The sequence below is a fragment of the Typopeltis vanoorti genome, chromosome 7 (genome assembly GCF_054136105.1).
Source record: "Typopeltis vanoorti isolate ZY-2024b chromosome 7, IOZ_Tvanoo_1.0, whole genome shotgun sequence".
In the NCBI taxonomy this organism is placed as follows: Eukaryota; Metazoa; Arthropoda; class Arachnida; order Uropygi; family Thelyphonidae; genus Typopeltis; species Typopeltis vanoorti.
Genome location: NC_143555.1, coordinates 9,893,216 through 9,916,997, shown reverse-complemented (window position 1 = coordinate 9,916,997; position 23,782 = coordinate 9,893,216). Strand labels below are relative to the sequence as shown.

At 36.9% G+C, this 23,782-nt stretch overlaps 1 protein-coding gene across 3 annotated transcripts in view; it reads left to right on the top strand.

The window, feature by feature from the left end:
- LOC150104479 (ATP-binding cassette sub-family C member 8-like) overlaps positions 1–23,782 on the top strand; it is an 822,612-nt gene that overhangs the window by 326,283 nt on the left and 472,547 nt on the right. For all 3 annotated transcript variants that reach the window (XM_090395659.1, XM_090395657.1, XM_090395658.1), the window contains exons 13-14: positions 9,249–9,447; positions 20,135–20,240. In XM_090395659.1, coding sequence (XP_090251785.1) covers positions 9,249–9,447; positions 20,135–20,240 — 305 coding nt within the window. The remainder of the gene's footprint in view (positions 1–9,248; positions 9,448–20,134; positions 20,241–23,782) is intronic.

Genomic DNA, 23,782 nt, shown 5'->3' with positions numbered 1-23,782 from the left:
TTTTTACCACAACTCAAATCACCCTCTGCGTTCTTCAGCGTGCTTTATTCTTTCTAATTTGGGGTTTATTTTAATTTTGGCTCTCACCAGTCAGTGGTCACTTCCTGTTTTTACTTGATTTAATACAGAATTATCTTGAACTATTTCTTTATTATTACACAGTATATTTCATTTTTTATTTCTCCATTTGGACTTCTCCATGTCCATTTTCTTTTGAGGACTTTCTGAAAAAATATGTTCATAATATAAAGCTTGTTACTGATAGAGAATTCTGTAAGAGCCATTCCTGAGTTGCTGCTTGCATATACGTATGGTCCTATTGTGTCTATTTGGTGAATGGGATGATGTACTTTAGCATTAAAATTGCCTCTTACTATAGTAAAGTTTTGATTGCTGTTTCTTTTTTTGTCTAGAGTGTGCTGCAGTGAGTCATAAAATTCTTCTATCTCTTCATCAGTGTGGGATGAGGTGGGAGCATATATTTGGATGATCCTGATTTTAAGTTTTGGAGTTTATTTTATTATTATTATTATTATTATTATTATTATTATTACGGGTATCTCCATGGAGTCAGTAGACTCATCGCGGGAGACCCAAACTAGCAAAACAATATCTGTCATATCTCTTCTTGAATTCATTTACAGACGAAGAGCTCACAACTAAGTCAGGCAATGAATTCCACTCATTCACCACCCTCCAGGCAAAAAACCTTGTTCTGACACCTTTATTTACCACACTCTTCTTTAATTTCCAGAGATGACCTCTTGTTCTTCCATCACTATCACACAGCTGAAACATTTCCCTGCATCAATCCTATAAAAACCTTTTAGTAATTTGAATGTTTCTATCATATCCCCTCTTCTTCACCTATCAACCAATCTCTGCAATCCACAAGCTCTCAATCTATCAATGTAGGGAGCATTTTTTATATCACTCACCAACTTGGTCACTCTTCTCTGAACCCTCTCCGCAGCCTCCTCATCTCCAAGGAATCCAGGTGACCAGACCTGAGCACAGTAATCCAAATTTTAAGTATGATTTCTATTATTCTTTCTACTGTGTAATTAAATTCTTCTATAAGGTGTGCAATTGTTTTCTTATTTAGAAATCCAACTCCGTATTGTCCTTTAGTTTTCTCATAATAGTATAAGTAGTCTAAATTTTTTAGTTTTGTTAAATGTTCATCTTGTCTGTGAACTTCACTTAAACCTATGATGTCCCATTTAATTTGTTTTAGTTCTTACTGTAAGATAGTATGATCTTCCTCTTCTTTAAGTGTTCGACAATTAAATGTTCCTACATAGAGGAAAAGATGTTTGTATTGATTATTGTTATATTTATGAATTCTTTGGGCTATTCCAGTATTGCTTATTATTTTGGAAAGCTTTCCCATTGCATCATGCTCTGGTCTCCATAAATGGTTTCGATCAGAGTAGTCATATAGTTGGGGACATTTAGTCACATTCAGTATTTACCCATTTTGGCCATGGGCTTTATGGCCTTTCTTTCCTCTTCTTGGCATTGTAGTGGAGAGATTGTGGCCTAATCTCCCACGCTGAATCATTTTATAGCTTTCTGCCAGCTCTTTGCTCTGTATCAACTTTGCCATGGCTCATTACGACACCATGTTTCCTGGGGGGGGGGTCTATGTGGAGGCACGAGACTTCCTGGGTATGGCCCTCCAGACTTCACCGAAATATTGGCGCTGAAATCTATATCAGTTCCATCAGGGTTTTTGACCGTGTTGTAGGTTACCAGCCCACCACGAAAATCCATCCCAGGCTTAACTGTGCTCAACATGCTACAATCATGACTGATGGCTAGTCAGCCAAGATCCTGGTAGGAGAACACAGCTAATCCCCCCCCCCCTTAAAAATGGAGACTACTTATACTATTATGGGAAAACTAAAGGACAATATAGAGTTGAATTTCTAATTAAGAAAACAATTGCACACCTTACAGAAGAATTTAATTATACAGATAAAGAATAATAGAAATCACATTTAAAATAAGTAGGTTAACTGTACCTACATATAATTGTATCAGTAAGACGTTTTTCAGTGTCTACCTCTTGATCTTTAATAGGAAAGGCTTCAGGTTATTTAGTTAGAATATATACCACCAAAAATATTTATTTCTTCTAGATATTATTTCTGGAAAATTTTCCACATTACTCGTTCTACGTCATGATGCGAAGCTGGGAAGGGTTATTAGTATTAGTGCAGATGTGGTAGCCCTGCAAGAGGATTTGAATAAGCTAGATAGATGGGAAAATGAATGGGGGTGTCTGTTTAATGCAGCAAAATGTAAGGTCTTGAGGTTTGGGACACATTCATGGGACGTTGCATACTCTATGGGAGGAGTTAAACTGGAGGAAGTAGGAGAGACAAGAGATCAGGGTTTGATGATTGATAGAAACCTGAAATTTATAGGACATATTGCAAAGGTAGTGAAGGTAACACAGAGGATTGCTGCAATAATGAGAAGGACACTGACCTGCAGAGATAAAATGGTTATCATTCCATTGTATAAGACTCTGATCAGACCACACTTAGAAATTGTTCTCAGATCTGGTCCCCAGAATTTGATGGCGATAAATTAGCTGTGGAAAGGGTACAAAGGCGATAACAAAGATAGTGTCAGGACTGTACAATGTTAGTTATGAGGATCGGCTGAGGGAGTCTGGACTGCAGAGTTTGGTCGATAGAAGGAGGGGGTGATATGATTGAGACTTTTAAACTGTTGAGAGGTGATTACAGGGTTGACACTGGGGAGTTCTTTTGCTTGGTTGAACAGCAAGAAATTGTCATGACAAGGGGGCCATCCCTGGAAGTTATGAAAGGAAACTATGAGAAAGAGGGTGAGGAGTGGTTTCTTTGCATGGAGGCTGGTTGAACCATCGAATGCATTGCCTGATGGAGTGGTGAGAGCGAGAACAGTCAATGCATTTAAGGAGTGGCATGATAGACTTTGTGTTTCCTAGGAGGGACCTCCCTCGATGAGTCTTGATAGACTTGTGTTTCTTAGAAAGGACCTCCCACGATGAGTCTTTTGACTCCCTGAAGGCATGAATAATGATTATTACTCCTGTAAATAAATATTAATTTTTATGAGGGTGGTCTGAAAAGTTTTCGGCCATACAATGAAAAAACAAATTTATAATTTCAAAATTATTTTTATTTTTCAACATAATCTCCCTTCAGACATACATTTATTCCAGCGATGCCCCAGCACCATTATCCCATCCCTGTAGTGGTTCTCAGTAAGATTCTGCAAAATACCCCCCTAGAGCTGCAATTGCATCTTGATTCAAAGAAAAACACTGACTAGCGAGAAAGAGTTTTAGTTTTGGAAAGAGATAGAAGTCAGAGGGAGCCAAATCTGGGGAATAGGGTGGATGTTCCAACAATTCATAGTGCAGATCCCTTAATTTTTTCATTGCCCATACACCTTAGTGGGAAGGTGCATTGTCCTGATGAAAGATGATTTTTGAATTCATTGGCTGCTGAGATTATTACTTCCATTAGGTTTCTGCTTATTTTGCAGCTTCCTTCTTCAAACCGGGTATTTTCTCATGAATTTTTTCATGAGAAAAATGTTAAAAGTTAAAAGTTAAAATGTTAAAAGCTCGGAATAATATTCCTCAGTTATTGTTTTACCCTTTTCAGGATAATTAATAAATAAAATGCCTTTAGCATCCCAAATCACCAACACCATGACTTTTCCTGCTAATGAAACCGGCTTTGTCTTCTTTAGTGCTGAACAACCAGCTTCTGTCCACTGTTTTGACTGCTGTTTGGATTCTGGTGTGTAATGGTGAATCCAAGTATCATCCATAGTAATAAATCGATGCACAAAATCAGTGTTATTCTTGTAAAAACGCTCCAAGCACTGTTCAGAGATTTTTATGCGAGTGCATTTTTGATCTGCTGTGAGCAAGCGTGGCCACACCCATCTTTCACAAAGCTTTTTCATTTGCAATTCTTCATGCAAAATATATCCTACACATTCTTTTGAAATGCCTATAGTCTCAGCAATTTCACACACTTTGACTTGCCAATCATCCAGTATCATATCATGCTGTTGATTAAAGATTTCTGGTATTGTTACACTTTTTTGACATCCTTCATGTGGATCATCTTTAAGGCTGGTACTGCCACATTTAAACGTGGAAGCCCATTTCTTAATTGTCAAAAATGAAGAAGAGTGCCCATAAACTTTTATGAACTTCAAATGAATTTCTTTTGGTGTTAAACCTTCTTTTACAAAGAATTTTAGAACCGCATGATACTCAATTTTATCCATTTCTAGGGATACAGACAACACTTTTGCTTCAGACAGCTGTATAAATTGCAAATCCATGTGAAATTGCAAGTCATTCTATCAAGTAGAATGACTTGGAATTTCACAGGATGCTTATGACAGATGTACCAACTTAGAAAAAAAAATCATGCTCATAGTGCTGCCATCTATAGTCGAGACCGAGAACTTTTCAGACCACCCTCGTATGGTGTGTGCTCTGGCTTAGAATTTCCTTGCTACATTTTGCTGTGTTCATTTCCTGTCTGTATCACTTTCCAAATTCTTTTACCAATTCTAACCTCTTATTATTTATCTCTGAAGCTTGGTTTTTTTTGCAGTTGAATTGAGTTGACTTTTCAATTGAATTTCTATTGAAGTCAATTCAACAGACTGTGAATATAAGATTATAGAAATATTCAAACTCAATCTGATTTCGCTTCTCTAATTTCACTAATTAAGCTGAAAGACTTTTGCAGAAGTGTTTGCCGTTAATAATGACCTAACACAAATTGTCCTCCTTACCCAGCAGGGTGAGATTACAGATTGATCTATGCCATCCTCACAACATTATGGACATTTTCTTAACCATCTCCTTCCAAATGTACTATATATGTAAGCCCATTCGTATGGTACTTTTGTCCATGTTCCATTTTATTTCATCCAGCCATTTTATTGTTTTCTTTGGCACTACTGTGATAATAAATGACTTCTGCTCTTTCTTTCCATGTCTAATTACTGTTTCTTCTTTGCTAATCTAAACTTGTATAATAGCTAAAATAATCCTTGCTGGAATGGGACCTACCTGAAAGACCTGATTACTAAGTATGTTTTAGTAATCAGGGAAAAAAAAAAAGGGAAAATATTCTGACAGTCATCAGAAGAAGACAGATGAAATGGTTAGGACATGTGGAGAGGGATAATGGCATTCCAAAGCAAGCACTAGAAGGAATCATTCCGGGATCAAGGGTTAGGGCTGACCCCGATTAAAATGGACTGATAACATCAAAAAATGGAAAAATTCCTCCCTTTCTCAACTGATATCAATAACAAGAGACTGAGATGATTAGAGGAGGCTAACAAAGAATATCACCTATCAGCCATGAGTGACCCAGTGGTCCATTTAGGACTATGGGAGAGAAGAAGAATATGGTTTCTGCCAGTCTCATTCCATTCCATGTGATACAAACTATGGAAAGGTTTGGAGAAACTTCTGGGGTTGGTCTTGACATTCGCAGAACATTTGTTTGATAAGGCCTAGAAGCTTACATAAAAATAAGTGTGTGTCCTATAGTCTGGCTTCTGCCTCTTCTGTGGGTTTCTCTGTGTGCCATCATTATCTCCTTACCTTGTACTTTTGCCCATGCTCTTTCTCCTAAATTTTAATGACCTTCTCTCACATATCTCAAATTCTAAGTATAGAGTGCTGATGACAGCACATTCTATTTCTCGTTTCATTTGACAAACCTAGTAGGGCTTGAATTCAAGATTTTTGATTCCCATTTCTCCAAAACACTGATCTACTTGCCATTCTACAGTGGGGTGAGGACAATGTAATGAACTTCAGTACTATCAAAACTTAGCACTGGCTCATATCTTGTAAAAAAAATCTAATTTCCCTTTTCATTATCTTGGATAATACTCATACTGCTCAAGATCAGATTTCTCTTTTTTTGACTGACTTCTAGTTTTTCCTTACATAAACATAGCACTTTTATAGTTTTCTCATCCTATGAGAAATTTGGTGTCCTCTTCCATTCAAGCTTCTCCTTACCTGTATACTTTTGAACACTGTATAAATCCTTTTGAAGTGGTGCTTCAAATATCTCCTTTAAAATGCTTCATATTTTTGGAAGGGGGGGGGGCATTTCACTTAATAATGTCACTTTCTCTTGCATATACATAAAATGATTTTCTAGTAAGCATTGCTTTCTTCCTTATGTTTTGTTTAATAGATCTTTTGTATTTTTGTGAGTGATCTCTGTTTTCTTCTAAACATAAAGAAATATTGCTGCTAGACTGACATTCATACACCAATTTCAGACTTATTGAACCAGCTTTTTCTATCTCTTTCATATCTGTTTATTTCTCTTCTTTTAAAACAGCTTTTCTTACATTGTTTTTATCAAGGATTATAAACTCTAGCTGTTGAAGAATTATTATTATTCAGGCCTCTGTGGAGACAAGAGACTCATCGCTTTGTGTTTCCTTCTTAGGTCTTATGCAATGGAATGATCTCTTATCTCTGAAGGTCAGCATCCTTCTCAGTATTGCAGCAATCCTCTGGATTACCTTCACCACCTTTGCAATATGCTTCCTGAATTTCAGTTTTCTATCAGTCATCACCCACAGATCTCTTGTCTCCCCTTCCTTCAGTATACCTCCTCCAATTGAGTATGCAGCGTCCCATCGATGTGTCCCAAACCTCAAGACTTTACATTTTGCTGCATTAAACTGATATCCCCATTCATTTGCCCATCTGTCTAGTTTATTCAAATCCTCTTGCAGAGCTACCACATCTCCACTGTACTGATAACCTTTCCCAGCTTACATCATCCACAAACAACTAAATATCCCTTTGCAATCCATTGACAATGTCATTAATGCAAAGGTTGAACAATACAGGTCCCAGTACTGAGCCCTGTGGGACCCCACTTGCAACCTTCTGCCTTCTTGATATTGCCCCACCATACACACCTCTCTGATACCTATCAGAAAGCCAATCCTGATTCTAGTTGCCTAACCCAACATCTAAACTCACATGCTGCTACTTAAATATCAGCTTATCATGTGGCACCCTGTCAGATGCCTTTACAAAATCCAAAAAAAAATGGCAGTATATACCTTTCCCTCATCAACTGCTCTTGTCACTTTATTATAAAAGGCAATCATATTACTAAAGCAAGAGTGCTTTAGTAATTGATTCTCACAGATAACATTCCCCACATCTGCCCAACATTGTATATAGTCCCTCACTAATTTCTCCAAGACCTGAGCAACTACTGTTGTTAAGGTGTTTGGGGAAATGACAAACTGGCCTATAATTAGACACTTTCAGTCTGCTACCGCCCTTATGCAATAGCACTATCTTCCCTCCCTTGGGTACCTTTCCTGCAGCCAGACCTTTATTGAAGAGCCAGGTCAACGGAGCTGTCATTTCTTTAGCACATTCTCTCAAAACCTGTGGTGAAATACCATCGAGTCCCACAGCTTTACTGACATCCAGAGTACTTAGTATTTGGAACACACTCTCCTCTTGCACCTCTAAACCTCAAACCTGCCCTATCCCTCTAGTATTAAAAGCTACTTCTCCAGGATGAAATACTCCAATAAAGTGTTTATTGAACAACTTCAATATGTCCTCTGCATCAGTCAATCTATTCCCATTTTTATCCCACAATGTCATTCTTCCACAATCATTTCTCTTCCTACTGCCACATAGCTAAAAAATTCCCTAGGATTTTCTTTGAATCTTAAAGCCAATCTCTTCTCATATTCCAGTTTTGCCTTCCTCACCATACTAGTCACTCTCTTGGCCTGCATCTTATATTCTTCATGCATCTGCTGTCCACCCCTCTCCTTATATCTCTTCCATAATCTCTTTTGCACCTACAGTTCCTGTTTGATATTGTTTATCATCCATGTTACGCTAAATTGTGTCTGCTTCTTCACTCGTGGAATACAGCTTACTGTTGCTGCTAACAAATATTTCTTCACAATTTTCCAAGCAATTTTCCAAGCAGTAATAATATCCTGGCCTTCCAATTCCATCCTCCATGGAATTGCCCCAACTTGATATCTAAGACTATTATAATCACCTGCCTTATAATTCCACATATGTTCCCTTTTCTTTGATACTCCTGCATGTCTATTCATCTTCCAAGTCAAAACTACATGGTCGCTCTCCCCAACTGGTGGGAGAGATGTCATCTCAGTCAGTATCACCTCTTCTGATGCTATGACCAAATCCAAAACTCTTGAACCTCTTGTTCCCTCTATTATATGTTGCTTATGACATTTGTCCCTCGAGAATTCTAGAAATTCCATTCCCTTATTACTACATTCATTTTCCTCTTCCCCGCTTATACTGCTGGGAAGAGAAAAATCTCCCATAACAATCATTCTTCTTGTGCTTGACAAGCTCAACTGCTTAAGCACACCTGTGATTTCTTTTACCTTAACCACTTGCTTCCACCTGATGCTGTAGTATTATAAACTTTGCATCCTCTCAAGTGTTGATCATTAAAATAAATTTTAAAAAAAAGCTGACTTTATTGCACACTGAATGATGTATTTGTAATAATTACTTATTGACCTGCTGAAATGTTTCATAGTATCAGTTTTACTTTTTTTTTCTTGTTTCATTCCCTATGCAGAAACTACACCCAGTTTCTGTATCCACTCTCTTGTCTTTAGTATAAATAGTTCCATGTAATATTGAAATCTTGCTCTCCTTCCAACTGAAAAATCAGGTTTTTTGTGGGGGATTATAGAATTACATGAAGCAGCAACCATCCATTCACAGTTTCTCAGAAAAAGATGAAACTAAATATTTCAACTTCTTCATTCATCAGTGTTAATTTTCTTCTTTGAAACTTCTTTGAATTTTGATTCTTCTTTCTATTTTGCTTGTTCAGTATTTCCCCAGAGTTGCAGTGCACACTTGCTTAATGAAACATTGTTAAATTTTCTTTAATCATTCTTTACTTAATACACTTTACTACTAACTTAATATTTTTTTAAACCTGTCATAGTTGGACTTGCTGTCAAAAAAAAAAAAAGAAAAAGAAAGAACTATATATAATTGAGTGAGAATTAATTGCTTTTCATATTTAACTGACATGACATGAACTAAATATTCTCTTAGCATCTCATGTGCTCAACTAAAACAATCATTATTTCATATATTATTACTGTATTTAATTATTTTATTTAATTTTTTTCTCCAGTTGCATATTAGAGAACCCAATTTTGACAAGGGAGGACTAATATCAGGGTCTGAAGATTCAGATGGTGTGTTTTTTCCAGAGTTATTAAACCATATTATCCAAGAAGATATAATGGTTTCAATATGTAATGGAGACTTTACATGGGATTCTGAAAGTCAAGTTCCTGTTTTACGTGGCATTGATCTTCACATTCCTACAGGTACTTTTTTGTTAATTTTAATTTCATATTTGTATCCAGCAGAAAATTGCACTTCACTTATTAAGTTGGATTAATAGAATATTAACTCATCAGTTGCACTTCATCTGCAAATTGTAGTGTAGCTTTGGCTGACTTGGTGGAAAACGTTTGATTTATATTCTACGCTCAGTGGGTTCGAATTTCATTGTCATGATTGTATGTGAATGTATTTATAGCTATTTAGAATAAGGAATACTTATAAAGTAAAATATTTCTCTTTTTGTGTGATCTGCTTTCATTTATTCAGGAAAAGGTTAAGAGCTGTTTGATTTATTATTTTGACTCATTTTCCTCCAAGCCATTCTGTGATGAAGGGAAGTTTCACTTTACTTAGCTTTGTAAATCCCAGTTGTGGTGTGCATTGTGGGTTGCATAATGCATGTTGAAAATTTGACCATTATATCTGTCATCCCAACTGATTAAAATGTGAGAATTGTGACATTTTGATATTTAGTTACTGAACAGTAACTAAATTTCAAACTGTGATATGACATGGTTTTATTAACAGTGGTAAATATCTATAAGTATAGATCATTAATCCATTGATGTTATAGCTATATAAGATTAAAAACTTAACAAAGATTCAAAATGTACCAGAGTTTGAAAATATGCCCTTTTGTATAGAAATTGCCTTTAATTGGCACTACTTAAAAATTTGACCATTATGTCTGTCATTCCCATATAATATTTATTATTATTGGATTAATAATAAATATTATGATGTATAATATTTATTATTATAATATACAGGCCTTATTTTACAGAGAGATTAGGTCCCAAGCCCACTGTTTGTAAAGTGAATTATTCATGTTATAATCTATTTAAATGAGATTGGTTTCTTCAGCATACAAATAAATGACTTCCATAAATGACTTTTCCACCAGCTTCTTCATTTCATTAAACAAAGATTTTAACTTGGCCATGATTACTGCTTGAGTTACAGGAATGTTATTTTGTTTCATATTGTTAATCCACAGCACTAATAATTTTTCATATTTTCCATTATTTCACTCCTTGAATATGATGTTCATGACACTTTTGCATTAACAATTCCAGCATAAACCATGCAAATACTTTATTTTATCTGCATCGGTTGCTGTTGTTGAAACTGTAGAATACATTAACATTAATAAGTAACTAATAACAAATAATTAAATAAGTATCTATTAAGTAACTAATAGTAATAGTGTATATGTGGTAGCCCTGCAAGAGGATTTGAAAGAGGCTATGGAAGAGATATAAGGAGACAGGTGAAGAGAAGATTCATGAAGAATATAAGACACTGGCCAGGAGAGTGACTAGTATGGCAAGGAAGGCGAAACTGGAATATGAGAAAAGATTGGTCCTTAGATCCAAGGAAAATCCTAGGGAATTTTTTAGCTATGTGGCCAGTAGAAGGTGAAATGACTGTGAAAGAATGACATTCTGGGATAAAAATGGGAATAGAGTGACTGATGCAGAGAACATAGTGGAATTGTTCAATGAACACCTTATTGGAGTATTTCATCCTGGAGGAGTCAATTTGAATACTAGAGGGATATGGCAGGTTCGAGGTTTACAGGTACAGGAGGAGAGTGTGTTCCACATACTCAGTACTGTGGATATTAGTAAAGCTGTGGGACTGGATGGTATTTCACCACGAGTTTTGAGAGAATGTGCTAAGGAACTGACAGTGCCTTTGACCTGGCTTTTCAATGAAAGTCTGCGGGAAAGGTGCCCATGGAATGGAAGGAAGGTAAGATAGTGCCATTGCATAAGGGCAGTAGCAGACTGGAAGTGTCTAATTATAGGCCAGTTTGTGTGTCATCGGTAGTTGTTAAGATCTTGGAGAAAGTAGTGAGGAACCGTATACAGCATTGGGCAAATGAGGGTAATGTTATCTGTGAGAGTCAACATGGATTTGTGAAGGGACGCTCTTGTTTTAGCAATATGCTAGCCTTCTATGATAAAGTTACAAGAGCATTAGATGAGTGAAAGGCATATACTGTCATTTTCCTAGACTTAGCAAAGGCATTTGACAGGGTGCCACATGATAAGCTGATATTCAAGTTGTAGCACATGGGTCTGGATGTTAGATTGCTCAACTGGATTCAGGATTTGCTGTCCAATAGGCATCAGAGAGTTGTGAATGGTGGGGCAATATCAAAGAGGCAGAAGGTTACAAGTGGAGCTCCACAGGGCTCAGTACTGGGACCTATATTGTTTAACCTTTATATCAATGACATTATCCGTGGATTGCAAGGGGATATTCAGTTGTTTGCAGATTATGCGAAACTGGGAAGGGTTATTAGTAATAGTGCAGATGTGGTAGCCCTGCAAGAGGATTTGAATGAGCTAGATAGATGGGCAGATGAATGGTGGTGTCTGTTTAATGCATCGAAATGTAAGGTCTTGAGGTTTCGGACTCATCGATGAGACGTTGCATACTCTATGGGAGGAGGTAAACTGGAGGCAGTAGGAGAGACAAGAGATCAGGTTTTGATGATTGATAGAAACCTGAATTTAGGGGACATATTATAAAGGTAGTGAAGGTAACACAGAGGATTGTTGCAATAATAAGAAGGACACTGACCTGCAGAGATAAAATGGTTATCATTCTGTTGTATAAGACTCTGATCAGACCACACTTAGACTATCGTTCTCAGATCTGGTCCCCAGGATTTGAAGGGGATAAATTAACTGTGGAAAGGGTACAAAGGCAGATAACAAAGATGGTGTCAGGACTGTACAATGTTAATTATGAAGATTGGCTAAGGGAGTGTGGACTGCAGAGTTTGGTGGATAGAAGGAGAGGTGATATGATTGAGACTTTTAAGCTGTTGAGAGGTTACAGGGTTGACAACAGGGAGTTCTTTCTCTTGGTTGAACAGCGGGAGGGAGTCATGACAAGGGGCCATTCCTGAAAGTTACGAAAGGAAACTGTGAGAAAGAGGGTGAGGAGTGGTTTCTTTGCATGGAGCGTGGTTGAACCGTGGAATGCATTTCCTGATAGAGTGGTGAGAGCGAGAACGGTCAATGCGTTTAAGGAGTGTTATGATAGATTTTGTATTTCCTAGGAGGGACCTCCCTTGATGAGTCTTGATAGACTTGTGTTTCTTAGAAAGGACCTCCCATGATAAGTCTTTTGACTATATGGAGGCCTGAATAATAATAATAATAATAATAATGCTTTACACACATCAGAATGAGGCTTGCCTGATTCGATGCATTGAATGACTTCCATTTTTTCCTCAATGGTAAGAGATTTTCTGCTTTTTTTTTAGTTGAGGGAGATGTCAAATCTGCTCTAGGTTTAGATGACGTTTTTAATTTAATTTGATTTAATTTAATTTGAGGTTGAAACATTGAGAAATTAAAATAATTATTTCTAACACACTTGTAGTCTCCATAATTTGTCTGAAATGAATGCTGATCACTGTGTAACACTAAAGGAAAGGATAATTATTGTTATGATTTACTGTAAGGTTTGAGCATTCTTTAAGAGCAAATATGTGTTGTATATATTATGGAGCAGTGCACTGTTGCTAAGTTAAAATAAAAATACACAAAACGTGTGTGTGCATGTGTGTGTGTGTGTGTGTGTGTGTGTGTTAGATGATATAGAATGACCAGTCTGTGTAATTAATATTTTAATTATATAGAGGCTAAGGAGGATTGTTCTAGTAAAATTGTCATCTGGTATGTTGTCGAATGTTATTGTTGTTAATTACTGTTATGGCTTATTGTTAATGTCAAATATCAGTTAATTTGTAACTATTCTATTTCTTCTACTCCTCATGGATTAGGCATTTGCCTATTCTGGCTTCACTGGTCTTTCTATCTTGCAGTGGCTAATTCTCCATGCTTGCTATGCAATTAATTGAGAAAGAAGTAATACTTATTTGTTAATAAATGCATGCATTTATAAGCATTCCATTTAGGCTTTTATTTTTGTAGACAGAAGATGTCTTAAGCTTGCGTGGCAAACTTGAGTTTTGCGTTGTGTATCGAAGGCTGATGCTTGCTCGTCTAATCAAAGCTACCTTGGCTTGCTCGGTTGTACTCTCTTTGAGGTCCTCGCTGCGGCACTGTGATTTCATGTGCACACATAACCATTTCTGCTCCCTTCATGTTGTTTTAAACACAAGGCCATATGCAGTCAAAGTAGCTCTAGCCAGTGAGCTTCAGCCAGTCTTTACAATTATGCATGTTGCTTGGGAAAATTAAGTTGCAACCAACTTTTTATGATGATGTTATTGACCAGTTCATAAAGAAGAACCGTAGGGTAGAATTTGTATTCAAGTAGCTAAATTGAAAAAGATAGAATATCATTTGTAAAATAAATGTTGTATTTGTATAATTAAATGTACATAAATTTCTAAATATATAGTTTTAAATGGTCAGTAATTCATTATTCCGCTAATCAGACTTCAATCTCACCTCTCAATCCCTGAATGATAACAAGAGCAAGCATGAATTTCATGACCAGCATTTGCCCCTGCTATCTTGCAGCTTGTCTTCCTCCCCCCCCCCTTCCCTTCCCTTTGGTCTATATTTATCTACTTCTTTTGGTTATCCAATATTTTTCCATCCTAAATAGACTTTTTCCATTTCTCTCTCTCTCTGTATTCCTTGATCTTTTTATTTATGTTGTAAATATCCAGCTCTCTTCTGATGTCTTCATTTCTTATATGGTTCAATTTGTATGTCCTTTACTGCTCTTAAAAATCCCATTTCTGCAGATTGTATTTTGCTTTCATCTTGCTTTTTAACAGTCCATATTTCTGAATCATAATAGAGTGGGAGTGGTCTTTACTTTATAAAATTTCAGTTGAATTTCTCATCTTGGTTTATTATTTATTCAGTGCCTTTTTAATTGTTCCACAAATTTTCTGAAATTTCTTTATTTTTTCATCTATATCTTTATCTTCTAAATATGTTATCATTCAGCCTAAACAACTCAACTCTGTCACCTGTTCTGTTATTTTATTTTCTATGACTATTTTGGATCTAACATGATCCTGACCTTTAAATGCCACAACTTTTTTCTTTTGTGAAATTTTTAAATTGTGATGTTGGCTTATTTTGTTTTATTCATAGACTGACTTTTGAAGGTCATCTTTAATGATCTGTTATATAATCTGATCATATGCATATAACATTGTATTGATAATAGTTCGAGTTAACGATATCCTTATGCTATCATTGTTTTCCATATTTTAATAATCTGATCAATAGATATATTGAACAGAGTTGAAGATAAGCTAAATCCCTGTCTAACACCTTGATTAAGTTCATCTCTTCTGTTAATTTATTATCTAACTGTAACTGTATTTTTATGTAAACTTTGTATCGCTTGTACCAGATGTCATGGATATCCTTGTTTTTTCATTATACTCCATAATTTTTTGTTCTCTGTATTGTATCAAAAGCTTTCTCATAATCTGTAAAGGCCAAATGAGTCTGCAAATTAAATTTTTGTCTTTGCTTTCAATAAATTGTTTTAAACCATAAACATTGTCTATACACGATCCTCCATGTCTGAAGCCATTTTGTTCTTCTGACAGTAGATTGTTTGCAATATTTCTGAGTCCTTTATTCAGAATTTTACTGTTAATTTTCTAACCTGTATTTGAAAAACTTATTCTTCTGTAATTTAGAGAGATGCAAGTGGATCTGCACATGGTGTTTATAGACCTGGAAAAGGCATGCAACAGAGTGGCCAGGCAGGAGGTATGGAGGTGTATGAGGAAGAAGGGGGTGTCGGAGAAGTACGTGAGGTTGGTGAAGGAGATGTATGAGGGAACAGAAACTCAGGTCAGGTCTAGTGTCGGCATGACAGAAGGGTTCCCTATTGTCGTAGGGCTACACCAAGGTCTGAGCCCCTACCTCTTTGACCTGGTCATGGATGTACTAGTGGAGGATGTCAAGGAGCATGTCATGGAGCATGCTGTTTGCCGATGACATTGTTCTATGCGAATCATCCCGAGAGAATCTTGAAAATACCCTGGAAGAGTGGAGAAAGGCATTGGAGGAGAGCGGCATGAGAATTAACCGGGTGAAGACTGAATATATGTCAATGGGGAGTGACGAGGATATCGTCATACGACTCCAGGGTGAAAGGCTAATTTCAGGGAAGAAATTCAAGTACCTTGGGTCGGTTGTCGAGAGGAATGGTGACCTGGATGAGGAAATACAGCACCGAATAACATGCGGTTGGATGAATTGGAGGAAGATGAGCGGGGTCCTGTGCGACAAGAGAGTGAGTTGTAAGAGGAAAGGAAAGCTCTATAAGATGGTGGTGAGGCCGGCGATGCTCCATGGTGCAGAGACGTGGCCTATAACCAAGGCACAGGAGAGAAAGGTGGAGGTAGCGGAGATGCAGATGTTGAGATGGATGAGTGGTGACAAAGGACAGGATAAGGAATGACTACATCAGAGGGACGGTTAAGGTGGGACCAATTGGCAAGAAGATACAAGAAAGTAGGCTGAGGTGGTTTGGACATGTTGAGAGGAAGGGTGAGGAGTATGTTGGTAAATGAGTGGAGTATATGGAGTTGGAGGGAAGGAGGAAAAGAGGCAGGCCCAATCTCAGGTGGAGGGATAAGATGACAGAGGATCTTAGGGAGAAAGGATGGAGTCCGAAGGATGCTCTGGACCGGAGAACTTGGAAGAGGAAGGTTAAAGATTGGTGCGCCGACCCCATTTAACATGGGATAAGGCAGAGTGAAAGAAGAAGAATTCATCTGTAATTTCCACAATCATTTCCATCTTCTTTCTTAAATATAGATATAACCTTAGTTTTAGTTCTTCCAGTTTAATTGGTTCTATGGAAGTTATTTTCACTTGGTTATGCTACAAATTATATATTTGGTTTAATCCTTTATCCAAGTGTAAGCAAACAAAGTTTGCACCTGAAGTAATTTCAGGACTGGGCAACTCGAGGCAAAGGTGGTTTGACTTCTCATCACTTGCCTTAGTATCCTATAATGCAAAGCACATCTCCTTGCGGTATAATGCTATGCATTATCTCTACTGGCCGTGGTGGTTGAAATAGTGAGACCAAATTGCACTTCTTATCCATGTTATTCAATAGGTGTTACAAAATCGTATCCAGATTTTGCTGGACGTCTATAGACATCGTAGCCAGTTGAGGTGTTAAGGGAAGGGTTACTACCCAGACCAGTTTCGACCTTTATTGAGGTCTCATCAGTGGGAGCCAGTACCAGAGGTGGTGATACCAAGGTGGAAGTAATGCAGAAGTCATATTTCCATATATGAGTTGCCAAAAGGTGTCACACATTATTAAAATTCTCTGAATTAGAGATAGTTGATGGAAGTTTTTTTCACTTGGTTATGCTATGAATTATATATTTGTTTTAATCCTTTATCCAAGTATAAGCAAACAAAGTTTGTACCTGAAGTAATTTCAGGACTGAAGCAATGTGTGGTAAGTGTGGTATGACTTCTTGGAATTTACACTTGGATAAAGGATTAAAACAAATATATAATTGGTTCTATATTAGTACTGATTTCTTTTCATTGTTATTTCCTTTTAATAAATTTAGGTTATACCATAATTTCTTATAATCTTCTCTTTGTTGTTTCTCTTGTGTTATGTTGATTTGTGTTGTATCTCTTTCTTTGTTGTTTAATTTTCTTAATATTATGTAAGCTGTCTTGTCTTCCATGTATATCTTTTTCTATTTTATTAATAAATCTATCCCAAGAATTTTGATGAGCTTTCTGTACTTGGTTTTATCTATATTCCTTCTGTTTTGAAATTTTTGGTAAGTTTAGAGAAGTAAGAATTGTAGAGAAGTTGGTAAGGACTCGCATACAGATATGGGTAGACAAACAAGCTATACTCTGCAAGAAATAGCATGGATTTACCAAAGAAAGTTCGTGTTTTAGCAACTTGCTCATATTATATAACGATGTTATGGCTGAGTTGGATAAAGGGAATGCATACACTATGATAATTTTGGATTTTTCTAAGGCATTTGATAGGATACCACATGACAATCTATTGCATAATCTGGAGAATATGGGATTGGAATATAAACTCTTGACTTGGATCAGAGGATGGTTGACAGACAGATATCAAAAAGTGGTATACATTGGATGTGAATCTGCCAGATTTAAGGTGATGTACTACAGGGTGTCCTACAGGGTTCACTAGTAGTACACCACTGTAGACCCTGTAGTACACCACTGTAGTGATGTACTACAGTGGTGTAGTACAGGGTTCAGTACTTGGGACCAATGGTGTTCAGTTTATACGTTAATGACATTAGGAAGGGTCTAACAGGAGATGTGCAATTGTTTGCCGATGATGCGAAGATAGAGAGCAATCAGCAATGCTACTGATATCCAGCACTTATAAAATGATTTGAATAGGCTGGAAATATGGCCAAATGAAAATGTCTGTCAGTTTAATGTTAGTAAGTGTAAAGTATGCACTTTGCCATGATGAGATTTCCAGCAGCATGTTATATTAATGTTATGCTACAGGAAACTGATGAGGCTAGGGATCTTGGCACTTCTGGGAATGATGCGGAGGATACTGACGTGTAGAAATAGGGAGATTCTTGTTCCATTGTATAAGGCTTTGATTAGGCCACACATGGACTATTGTGCCCAGATTTGGTCACCGGGTTTTCAGAAGGATGAAGAGATGTTGGAAAGGGTCCAAAGGCGACTGACTAAGGTAGTTTCTGACCTCTGGAATGTCGAGTATGAGGAAAGATTGAGAAGATGTAATTTGCAGAGTCTAGTGGAGAGAAGGAAGAGGGGAGATATGATAGAGACCTACAAGTTGGTAAGGGGTTGTTATAAGATCAATGGTGGAGAAGTTCTACAGAGAATAGTGGGAGATCAGGGGAGAACCAGAGGTCATCCCTGGAAACTGTATAAAGAGGGTGTGAGTAGGGGAGTGAGAGCCAGATTTTTTTTGTGCAGAGTTGTGAATGATTGGAATGCCTTGCCTGAGAGTGTGGTGTCTGCAAGGAGTTTGAGTGTGTTTAAGACATAGTATGATGAGATGTGTGTGTGATAAAAGGACCTCCCAGATGAGTCTTTGGCTCTATGAGGTCTTGTTTAATAATAATAATAATAATAATGGTGGATAGGAATTTGAAGTTCAAACATCACATAGCAAAAGTTGCAAATAAAGCTCAGAGGATAATTGTGATGTTGAAGCAAACCTTGCCATGTAAGGATAAGAAAGTTAGTTTTTCTTGTTATAAGTCCTTGATAAGACTACATCTGGATTACTGTGTTCAGATTTGATTTCCTGGTTTCAAGGGAATAAAGAAGATGTGGAAAGGGTGCAAAGAAGAGTTACAAAGATTGTATGCAGATTATGGGATTGATTATGAGGGCAGATTGTGAGCATTTGAATTACAGACTCTAGTTAAGAGGAGAGAGAGGAATTGATATAATATAGGTCTCTAAACTTTTTAATGGATGTTATAGGATATTGTCTGATGAAACATTTCATTATATGGAAGGTGGGGAGAGAGAGAAAACACGGGGGTCATCCATGGAAGTTAAATTTGTTTGCAGCAAGAAAGGGCTAAAAGCTAGGTTTTTCTCTCACAGAGCAGTGAGTTAGTGAGCAGAATAGCTTGCCTTTAGTGGTAGCGAGCGCTCCCTTGACTTGACTCCTGGACTCCCTGGAGGTCTCAGATTATAATAATGATAAGATAATATAATAATAATATATAATAATATTTCTTCTGTCTCCTTTGCATGTATTTCAAGGAATAATTTGTATGCAATTTGTTTTTCTTTTATTGCTTTTTCTATATCTGCTATTTAATTAAATAATTAGAAATTAATTAAATAACATAAATAATATTTTATTAATTAATTAAATATCAGATATTTAATTTTTAATTAAATAACATAATGTTCTGGATATTACTGTTATCTCTTCTTCATATTACCAATAAATTTTGTTGACACATTATAATATGTGCAGTTCATATGGATATTCAAGTAAAATACTGATTCATAAGATGTTTGATGATAATAGTAATTAGCACTAGTAGCATGTTAATTTTGTTTTAGGTGTATAAGAAGTTACTGTTGTATTACATCAAGGGAATGGCTACACTGTGGACTTTGCTAGTTAATTATTTATTATGAAATATCATCTTTACGTTCAATTTCTGTGTTTTCTGTATCTCAGTATCGACTACTTTCAGTTTGGAGAGATCTGGATTTGAATCCTATCGAAGATGATACAAAGACTCTTTGAAGGCTTTCAACTAAAGGTGAGTTAGCTAGTCACATATGGAGTTACCAGAGGTTGTTCCTCCCAGAAACCTAGGTTTTTCAAACATGGTAGATATTGCAACTAAGATTAATTTACCTATCACAGGCTGTAAATAGGTTTCCAAGATATGCTATTGAGTCTAACATGAAAGGAAAATAGGGTAGGATTAAGTTTCTACAAGGATTTATGTGTTTGCCGTGTAGATCATTAAATGGTTCTTTGGTGCTTAAGCATATTTTTTGCAACTGGTTTCTTAGAAATTCATTATTTTAAAATTGATTTTTACTTAATGTGGATTTTGAAAGCACATAAAATCTACAGATATTTAGAGCTGACTGTTTTACTTAAGTGGATGCTAATGTTATATTTGAAATTATTTTTAATCAGGAAAAATGACAGCAATTATTGGACCTGTTGGAAGTGGCAAAACATCTCTGTTGTCAGTACTTCTTGGAGAGCTTCATAGAATTAATGGTGTGGTTCAGTGGAATAGGTATGTCATAATTAACACATTCTCTTAAAATGTAAGATTATTTTATTTATATTTATTTTTAGTTCTAATTTTTTTACCATTCTAGAATATGTCATTGCATCATGGTAAAAGAACTTTCCAGTGATTATTCTAGTCCATTTCATTCTTTCTCTTCATACGTAGTGTAGCTCAGTGGATGTGGCGTTTGCACATCACGGCGCTTGGCCGCACGAAGGAAGACTTGGTTTCGAGTCTAGTCGGTGACTAGAGGAAACTTTTCTAAGCCTTTTATGGGGGACAGCATGGTTTTGTGAAGGGATCATGCCTCAGTAACTTGCGCACGTTCTATAACACAGTGACGGCTGAACTGGATAAGGGTAATGGGTTTACAGTGATTCTACTGGACTTGCTAAAGCCTTTGATAGGATACCACATGGAATTCTAATCAGTAAACTGCAGCATATGAGAATGGATATAGGGTTAGTGAGATGGATAGGAGGGTGGTTGATGGAGAGATATCAGAGAGTGGTTTATTCAGGAGTAGAGTCCAAAAGACGGCCTGTGACTAGCGGTGTACCGCAGGGTTCTGTTCTTGGACTGCTACTGTTTAACTTGTTCATTAACGATATAGGAAAGGATCTGAGAGGAACTGTGCATCTGTTTGCGGATGATGCAAAGTTAGGTAGAGCAATAGCGAATGCTCAGGATGTCAAAATTTTGCAGGATGATTTGGATAGTTTGGAGGACTGGGCTAGGGAGAATGGATGTCAATTTAATTTGGAAAAATGTAAGGTTTTGCATTTTGGGATGAAAAGATTAGCAGCAGTATATCACATTGGTGGAACTGTACTCCAGGAGATTGAGGCGGCCAGGGATTTGGGAGTGTTGGTGGATAGGAAATTGAAGTTTAGGGACACATTACAAAAGTGGCAAAATCAGCTCATCAAATCACTTGGTTACTGAAAAACACTTTAACGAGAGACAAACAGGTTATTGTTCCTCTGTATCGAGCCTTGATAAGACTCCATCTAGATTACTGGGTACCAGGGTTTCTTCTCGATGGGGAGGAGGTGGAGAGGATCCAGAGACAAGTGACCAAGATAATAGCAGTACTATGGAATGAACCTTATGAGAACAGGTTGAAGATTTGCGGGCTGCAGAAATTGGTTGATAGGCAGGAAAGAGGTGATGTGATTGAGACATTCGAATTGCTGAAGGGTTTCTATAAGATCAATTCAGAAGATATTTTTGAGAATAGGACTGGTAGTGGGAGGACTAGGGGCCATCCATGGAAGCTTGGTAAGAGTGTGGTTAGCAGGGGTGTTAGAGCTAGGTTTTTTACTTGGAGAATGGTAAATGAGTGGAATAAGCTGCCAGAATCTGTTGTGGGTGCCACGACTGTAAATGAGTTCAAGGAGAAGTATGATAAACACCGTGTGAATGTTGAATAGTTGTTCATGACATGATGTTGGGCCTCCCTCGATGAGTCTAAGGACTCCTTGGAGCTGCCCGTAATAATAATAATACTTAACTTCTTTTTTTTCTTTTCTGATTGTTCATATTTTCTTATATTTCTTCCAATCTTTATTCCTGTGATCTGGCACTCTGATTCTTTATTTGCTGTGTGGTGCAATCAATATCTGGAAAGGATTCAGAGGCTGAGTTGTGATACACCACTTTTCTCTTACTCCCTGCTTTGGTTAAGATGGGAGGTCTTCTCAGCATCAATTGGATAGTGTGCCCATCTTCAAGGATCAGCCATTCTTCAATGAACCTCCTTTCCTATTGGCCTTGAGTCAGGTTTGCTGCATTACTGTAAGTTTTGCATTCATAGCAACACTGCACTGCTAAGTGTATGTGTTTCTAGTTGGAAAATAGGATCTCTGACATCTAAACAGAACTGCATCCTAACATAAATGTCAAGGTCTCTAAGAAGGTCCCTGCTAGAACTTGACATCAACAGGTGTTATTGTTCTTTTGTTGGAAGGGTAGACTTTTCACATAGATGATAATAAAAGTCATTAAGTGAAGCAGCTTTCAATATTATTTCAGTTTCAAAATTCAGTATTTCAAAATTTTGATCAGGTGGAGGAAATAGATAAATATTTTGACCAATTTCTTCCATATGATAAAATTTTTCAATCTGAGTTGGGAGAACCACCTTCTGGATGAAGAAGAGTGTTTCTTTCTAGTGAAATCTGATGGTATATTATTATCCAGGAACTCTGTTTAAGAGATTTAAAAAAAAAAAAAAGCTCCCACATAAATCAACTTAAAAATTTTGATAAGGTGATCTGCTTGTTGAAACAACATAAACAAAACATCCAGAGAAATCATTAGCAGCCACTTGCAGACAAATATGATTGGGTCTGGAGATGTGTGATTTTGACCAATTGGTGTTCTGCATGACCTTTCCATTGGTGACATGCTTCCAGTAGGCATGGGTTGAGAAGCATTTACTTACGCAAACTGACAGTGTTATCTTAATCTTTTAATGAGCTGGTGATGTATGATATACAGCCTCTCCCTGTGTGTCCTATTTCCACTGGATGGACTCTGGTGTTATCATCAAGTACTTAACAGATTCTTTCCTAGTTGAAGGAAATGTTAAATAGACCTCCAGGGTAGTAAATGATATTCATTGTTTGATGAAACACTATCAGCTTGCTGACTGTGATCCTGAAGTAGTTGATGCTTTAATCGTTTCAAGAGCATGCAGTTCTGGAATTCTATTCCCTCCTAGTAATCACAAATGCAGTGTAAGTGATACCTAAAGCATACCAACCATTACTCCAGTGCCTCCCTGTCTTTTAGGTACACTAGAAAAGGACTTCTGCAGGCTGGCTGCCAGATTGCATACAGAACAAAACTTGATGGTAACATGTTCAATGCCCTCTGCAACCTGTTAATGGTATGAAGGGGATCAAGGCCACATTATGGCATGGAGATTGGTTGTTCTCTCTCTCTGTGGGTGACATGTTTAAGATCTATCTTCTCTCAATCTTTGTGTTCCTCTTACTCTTTTTTTCTTCATCTCTGGAACACTGACCTGACAGTGAATTCAAATAGATATCATGTCACTGCAATTAAAATAAAAAAAACTAAAACTAAAAATAATAATAAAAAAAAACTTCCACATCCACTTCACCAACATTTGTATCATAAACCAACTTACATGTTATGCACCATTCAAATGTTGCACAGACATCCAAACCTAATCACCTGTTATTTAACCCTTTAACTGCTACGGTCGAGTTAACTCAAGCATGGAAAAAAATGGCGACCTTGCTATGATCGAGTTAACTTAATTGAAGTTTATTTGACTTGGGTTTCTGTCCTTGTATGACGTCTAAAGAGAAAAATTTGAACTGGTGCAACTAATCATATTAAGCACCTCTGTAGTGCAATTGGAAGAATGACGGTTCATTGTGCCATACAATTAGAAAAGGCCTAAGTTCGATTCTCGTTGTGATGGGAGGAATCTTTAAATATGGACTTTTTCAATCGAAGGTGAGTTAGCCGATCTCATACGGAGGTAGTAGGGTTTTTCTCACGGAAACTTG